The following is a 7,317-nucleotide window of genomic DNA, read 5'->3' as shown; positions in this document are numbered from 1 at the left end:
ATCATGCCCGGTACTAAGTGATATTTTTGTTCATTGGTACACAAAGACAGAGGACAAGTGCCTAGGGATTGTGCAGTTTGGACGGCACAATGCCGAACTTCAGGCCTAGTAGATATGAGGTGTAAGTTCGCTCTGCAAAAGCGTACTATACCGTCAATTATACCTACTTTATTCGAGAATACGAATTATGAATTATTTCTAAAAATCATGCCCGGTACTAAGTGATATTTTTGTTCACTGGGTCTCGATTAGCAAAATAGGATGTAGTGTTTGGCGATCCAGAGTCAGTAATAATTCGTTTTTTAACTATTTGCCTTTTGCATTGAATTGGGAACGTAGATGATTCCATTAAAATCAGTATAGTGTTCGTAACTATTGCGTTGGTAATAGCGCGATGTTTCTTTTGTATATATAAATAAATATATGATCCAATTCACGTACAAAAAATGACAAGTACTGCGAGGATTTTGGTGGAACAAGCGCCTCTTTTTCACACGTGTTTGTCGCTCTTCCTTTATATGTCTTTACTTGATCTGTCGTGTTCATTTACGTGCGTGCAGAACTTTATAGAAAAATCATATTAAAATAATTGTCTTTTTAGGGCTTACAATAACGGATATTGCAATAATATTCTCAAGACAAATAGTCTTATTCTTAGGTATTATAGCTAATTTTAACGAAATAGTGATCGACGAAATTTTCGAACAAGGTGCAGGAGCCTGTCTACAATGGTTTCTGTTCCGTTGTTCTGTGTTCTGTTTCCTTGTTTTGTTGTGGTACGTGAAGTTAGTAGCATAAATATAATTGGCTGATTATCTTAGATTAACTCCGTGTTTAAGGATTCAGCTAATCAGAACAATGGAAGGGATCTTATTGTATAGACAGGATTTCAAACAGCTGTTAGTGTAACAAAAACAACATTGATAAAGACGTATACACATACACAGTATATCATTGAAAATAAAATTTGTGTATATTCTAAATATTTAATATGATAATATGATTAGAGTGAGTCAATGGCTTGAGTTGATAACTCTTTAAAAAAGAAAATAATATTTGTAGAATTTCATATATTGGAACAAAAGCTCTTCAGATAAGTATATTTATTGCTACATTTATGGACAATAATTATCAATTTTAAGAAATCCTTACTTTGTGGAAAATATTATTTTACAGGTAACTATTCAAGTTTGATGAAATTATTTTAATGGTTTCACAGAAAGTTTATTTCCAATCAAAAGGTAACAAATGAAATTTTGGAATAATTATTTTGAAGAAATATAAATTAATCTAAGTTATTTACTTTGATATATTAATAATGTAATAATATATCATTTTTTGTATGCTGATTTAAGCAGAGTTCTCAAGTAAAATAAATAAGGAAATTGTAAAACATTTGCGTAACGGTTTTAATTTTTTGCTTTTTAACTTGACTATTCTAATTATTCTAAATGCTTACCTTTGATATCTTCCTTGATGATTTCAAAATACTTTGTTACAAATTTTTCCACTGCTTTATAGCTTGAAATATGCCAGTTTTTGTAAATTCCAAGTACTATGCTTTTAATTTGATCAACTTGCAGTTTGGGTTCTTCAGTCGTTTCTGAGATTATTCTATTAATTTTTAAAAATTCAATAAATATTCTATAAAATTCATTGTCATAAGCTAACCCTTTTTCAAAATTATTATTAGTCTTTCGTTGGCATTTTCCATGAAATTCTGACGGTAACATTTTTTCTGTCAATGTTTTGAACTCAATTAGTTTTCTGGCAATAATGTTTGATGTTGATAGATTTTGATACTAGAAAAAATGAATTCTTTTATCATTTTACAAATTGAAAAATCAAATATTTTAGAACTAATTATTAAAGTAAGATACATAAAGTTGACTGACTAGTAAACACAAGTAAATATCATGCCACAGTCATCTCTTTCTGCCGGAGTCTCAAGAGTGTATATTAATAATATATGCTCTTGAGCATAATGATATAGCGCGTGAAATTGTTTTATATGTTATAGAACATTTCTTATAGTCGTATGTGCATAGTATAATCAATCAAGATTTGACTATCAATTACTAAAAAATATAACAATAAATAAATAAAAATTTACATAATTAATATAAATAGAGTTCTTTTCTATTTAATAGTCTATTTTAACAGTGCGATCATTATGATAAAAATCTTCTTTCACACTAAGTATATACAATTTGTATTTTATTTCACAAGAACAATTATATTCATCTTTCAAAATCTAATAAAAATAAATAAACCTATTATATTAGACATAAAATATATATGATTTTTGTATGGAATTTTAAGGCTGTGGCAGTTAGTGTATTAATATGTACAGAAATAGATATTTTAAAAACTTTTAATTCATTTTTTGAGCTTTTTTTGTGGCATTTCTAACCTGAAATGTCTATAATTTGAAACTGTTAAATCTGCATTGTCTAAATTTAGTGTGTACATCTAAAAAACATATGAATTAATAAAATGGTTTCAAATTAAGTTAATTAATTTGCTTGATAAAAAATCTGCATATGTAAACTTGGATCCGGCTTTTCATTATTTGGGTGCAAATTTTTTGAAACGACTTTGCAGGCAAAGTTTTTTTATAATACTGTATAGTAATTGATATTCAAATATTGAATCAATTGAAAGCTTTGAGGATAAACCGACTGTTTGCATTGGCATGGTATATGATACATTTAACTTTATCTATAAAAAAGGACTTGTAACAATTACAAAACTATTATACGGGTAGCATTTAATAAAAGGTATATATATAGATAAACAAAAATGGAAAATGAATTTATAAACTAAACATTTTAATGCGAATAAATTCAAAATTTAATAACAATACCTATAATAGTCATTATTTATTACTTAACGGCAAGATTTAAGTAATTTATCATGTCAATTTATGACATGATCAATTTTTAACAACTTATGAAAGAAAGAGATACCGATAGACTGTTATAAGCCACCTTTTTTATTTTGTACGTTAAAATAAGTGTAAAATCATAAATATAAGATTAAACTGATATAACTTTCTATGCGCATATTATAATTAAATCTTACCTTAGTGGGAATAACACTCAATATGTCCCAAATTATATTCTTTTCCATGAGGGTAAATAAATAAGTTAAAAAAAGATAAAAATATAGTTACCTGAATCGGTTTTAATTGTCTTTTATGTAAATGTTTTGCATCATTGCATGTCTTACATTCACAAAGTAAATTATTACTTTCGAAATAATCATTACTGTAAACACAGGTGATTTCTTCGCCTTTTTGTATTTTTCTTTTCGAACTGAGATACATGATTCCTTCAACATTTGATGTATAACTACAATTAGCATTACAGTCATGGTTCACTAAAGCGATTGGTCCGAGTAATACTACATAGGTTTTCTTCCTACAACTATACATGATAGAAAAATCATTTCCTTCTTTAGATAATTTTTTCTCTTCTTCTAAAGTTAATGGGGTATACAAACCCGTTAATTCGATTTTCATATTTTTTTTAATCAATGTTTTAGCTGTAATCTTAGTTTGTCGTTCAAAACTTGAGTATTGAAATGTTTCTTGAACTGTATTTACTAAATTATTAGGATCAATTAATTCTAAATACTTATGTAAACTATCTTTGAAATCGTTCGAGTATAAATAAGAAACTTCTGGTAAATTTTTATTTATCAAAGTAAAAAATGTAGATATTGTACTGTCATAATCAACTTTTTCAAGAAACTCTTTTATAGTTTTAATGATATCCTGACTGTCATCCTTAAAAAGGTTTTTAACATTTATGTCATCAATTTTTTTTGTTTCAAATCCTAAATATGTATCTATAATTAAAAATTTGGTAATATCATCTATAAGAGAGATTTCTTTAAATTGCAACATTTTGAAAAAGATGATGTACTCGTATAGTAATTAGTTTTCTATAGCGTTAGAAGTAAAATACTATAAAGTCTAGAATTGATTATAAATTATTTCCAGGATCCTAGAAGTTGTTTTCATGATCCCAGAAGTAAAATATTATAAACCCTCGGATGAATTATAATTATTTCCGGGATCCTAGAAGTTTATCATTAGAGCCTAGAAAAGTTGCAAATTATTTCTGGGATCCCAGAAAAAATTGCAAATTCTTTCTGGGATCCCAGAAAAATGATATCCCAGAAGATCACCTTGTAGATATATATATATATATATATATATATATAATTATTAAATGTATTCATTTAATTTGATTTGTATTATAACATGCATGAATGAAGGTTATTTACGATACTGCCACATTTTTCTTCGATTTGGAATATGATTTTGTAAAATCATCAAGAGACAATGGCAATAAGTTTGTGAAGGATTTCATTCAATTCTTCAAGGCCTTCATGACGATTTCGATGTCTGCTGAACGATTGACCATTGACACAATAGTTCTAGATAGCTCAGATGATAATAAATTCAGCAAACATATTATTTTCCACGTATACAGTCATCCAGACGAAGATACGAAAGTTAAGATTATAATGAATGTTACTGATGCATTCTACAAGAATTTTTATAAGTGTTTCTTAACAACGATGAATGCGAAAATGGATTTTAAAGGTTAGTTGTGGATTCAATAATTGTTCATCAAATATTCATGACAATAGACGTATTATATACTTTTCTTGTACAAAGCGTCTTAAACTGCAATACATAGTTGTAGACGATTAAACAGTATAACAATAAATAATGTTGTCTACGTGCTATACTTTCACAGTTGACGCTGATAATGTCCTGGCATCCTCGATTTCATTAGATTTTTTTACCAGTTTTACCTCCTGATAAGGAGGATGAGGAGGAGGATGAATTTGTCGAAGCAAGTTACGAAGAAAGAATTGGCGCAGTCCGACGGAACGCGCGACCAGTTGAAGAAAGTTAGGAATGAAGAACTGGCGCCAACCGAATTAATTGGCGGCCAGCCGAAGTCGGAGTCAGAGAGAGGTATTTTGGAAGAACGCGCACCTCCCGCGAAGTTGAACGTTGCGTGTGACCCCGAATCAGGCGGAGAGAAGTTCGCGATCTCCATCGGTGGGCGGGCGATGGAGCACAGTAACCAAACTAAGCAAAATATGTTTCAACACATCAGAAGGGGTAGCATATCAAGTACAATGTGCAAGTGATGAACCACTTTTCAGATATTGAATTTTGAAAGCACTATATTTAATTTTTTTTTTTTATAATAAGTACAATATTTCAAAAGTGGTTCATTACTTGGTAATCCAACTTGATATGCTATCCCTCCTGATGTATTGAAACATTATTTGTGTGGTTTAGATACTGTGCTATGGCTGGAAGGCTACTTCTTGAAGAAAAAGTCGCGTCTCGAGTACTCAGTTGAAGATGGAATTAAAATACCTACATATCCAGAAAGTTACAGCACTCGCCTAATAAGGAAAAAGAGATGTAGAGCCTCTACAGCGAGATAAATGAGCTTGAAGGAAATCACGAACGCTCAAAAACTACAACCTAAGAAAATAAAATTAGAAGGAAAGAAAGTAGCGCTTTCAAGTGTTTCTGATGCAACCAGGAGGATGCAAGAACAGAAGGCGTGTGCCAAGAAGAAAAGGGGTGATGTAAACCACGTCAGCGAAAATAGATCTGTTGAATCAAAGACCAGAGAGAGAGAGAGAGAGAGAGAGAGAGAGAGAGAGAGAGAGAGAGAGAGAGAGACAGAGAGAGTGAGAGTGAGAGAGAACAAAAGAGAGAGAGAGAGAGAGAGAGAGAGAGAGAGGGTCGAGAAAAGAGCAAACGACGTATAAAATATAGTTTTAATTTACCCTACTGTAATGTGTTTGAGAGCCAGCTATGAAAGCATCAGCAAATACTCTCCTGAGCTCATTGAGTTGAGCACTTTCAAAGTCCGATGAAATCATAATAAAATTTGCAGGCATACGTCTCCTGATCTTATCAAAGACCCCTGCATACGCTACTTGAGTTTTTCTGCTCATCAAAAACCATATCAGTGGTATGGCCTGGAAATAAAAAATTTTTACAATTTCAATGCTGAACTTAAAACAATAAAAACAATATAAATTTGTTTGTTACAGTAGGATTGCCAGACTTACGTGTCCGTGAAAAACACCCATCAATGTTAATAATTGAAGCTGCTGATCCATATCTGGAGCTGTCTGATACGTTGAATCTGTTAAAAACGTTGTGACATCCTCTTCAACGTGTCTTAGGAAAGCAGCATCGTAAAATCCAATATGTATATCATTGTTGGCATCTCTTAGGGTTATCGTGGAAAGCTCTCCACTGTGGTAATGTAGAAGCAGTTCTGGTATGGCTCCTAATTGGACTGACAGTTCTTGCAATGTCCTTGATTCAGGCGGAAAAGCTCTTCTTCTCCATGTTTTCATGGCAAATCTTATGATCTCAAATGGAACGTGAATAGGGAACAGACATGGTTTTGCTATATACATATAAATACTTATATACAGTAGAAAATAGCATAAGAATAGGTTATGCGTCAATCTTTTACTGATTTTGTACATCTAGGCCCTAATATGATTAATTAAAAATTCATATGTATGAGTAGTTTTTAAAACGGCAGCTATCTAATATGGCGGCTCAAAGGATAAAGACCTAACCTAACTTACGGGCATTTGAGTGCATAAATTCAGTCATCATGAATCTATTTTAATTTTGAAGCATTATCTCTCATCTCCATTATGATTTCGGAGAAAACAATAAGGTTATTTTATGTATTAAAATTTACATACGTTGATGCATCTATATATATATATATATATATATATATATATATATATATATATATATATATATATATATATATATATATATATATATATATATATATATATATATATATATATATATATTTGGGGCATTCTCTGCCAAATCAGCCACCCCACCCTCACACTTCAATTTTTAAGATAAATTAACGTTATTGGACTTAAAATTTTCGTTGAAGCTTCTAGTTTTTAGTACTGTATGGCATATGTAAATCTTTCAAAATGGCGGACCAGTAATGGCTGCCAAAAGGAAGAAACTACTCAATCAAAGCCGTTATTTTTATTCTGATTCGTATAAAAATAACAAATTGCTTCTTACAATTCACTTTTTTATGTAATTTATGTCGCTGATTATAAATCTATTGGTAGTTTTCAAATTTTCAAGATGGCGGCTGAAAAATGTAAAAATCATTTTATATCGACAGTTTGAGTCGGGTATTAATATAAGGGTTTTCGGGGTCGCTGATTACGAATTTATTATTTATTTTTTGAAATTCCAAGATAGCG

At 30.5% G+C, this 7,317-nt stretch overlaps 1 protein-coding gene across 1 annotated transcript; it reads right to left on the bottom strand.

Moving 5' to 3' along the window:
• Nucleotides 1–376: 376 nt before the first annotated feature.
• LOC116415922 (histone-lysine N-methyltransferase Suv4-20-like) lies at nucleotides 377–4,200 on the bottom strand. Its single transcript, XM_031921568.2, has 2 exons — nucleotides 3,176–4,200; nucleotides 377–1,802 (listed from the first exon to the last, which is right to left on the bottom strand). The coding sequence occupies exons 1-2, from the start codon at nucleotides 3,908–3,910 to the stop codon at nucleotides 1,443–1,445; spliced, it is 1,095 nt and encodes a 364-aa protein (XP_031777428.1). The 5' UTR covers nucleotides 3,911–4,200; the 3' UTR covers nucleotides 377–1,442.
• Between the last annotated feature and the right edge of the window lie 3,117 nt (nucleotides 4,201–7,317).

Source organism: Nasonia vitripennis, assembly GCF_009193385.2.
Source record: "Nasonia vitripennis strain AsymCx chromosome 1 unlocalized genomic scaffold, Nvit_psr_1.1 chr1_random0013, whole genome shotgun sequence".
Taxonomy (NCBI): domain Eukaryota; kingdom Metazoa; phylum Arthropoda; class Insecta; order Hymenoptera; family Pteromalidae; genus Nasonia; species Nasonia vitripennis.
This window is presented reverse-complemented; position numbering and strand designations above follow the sequence as displayed.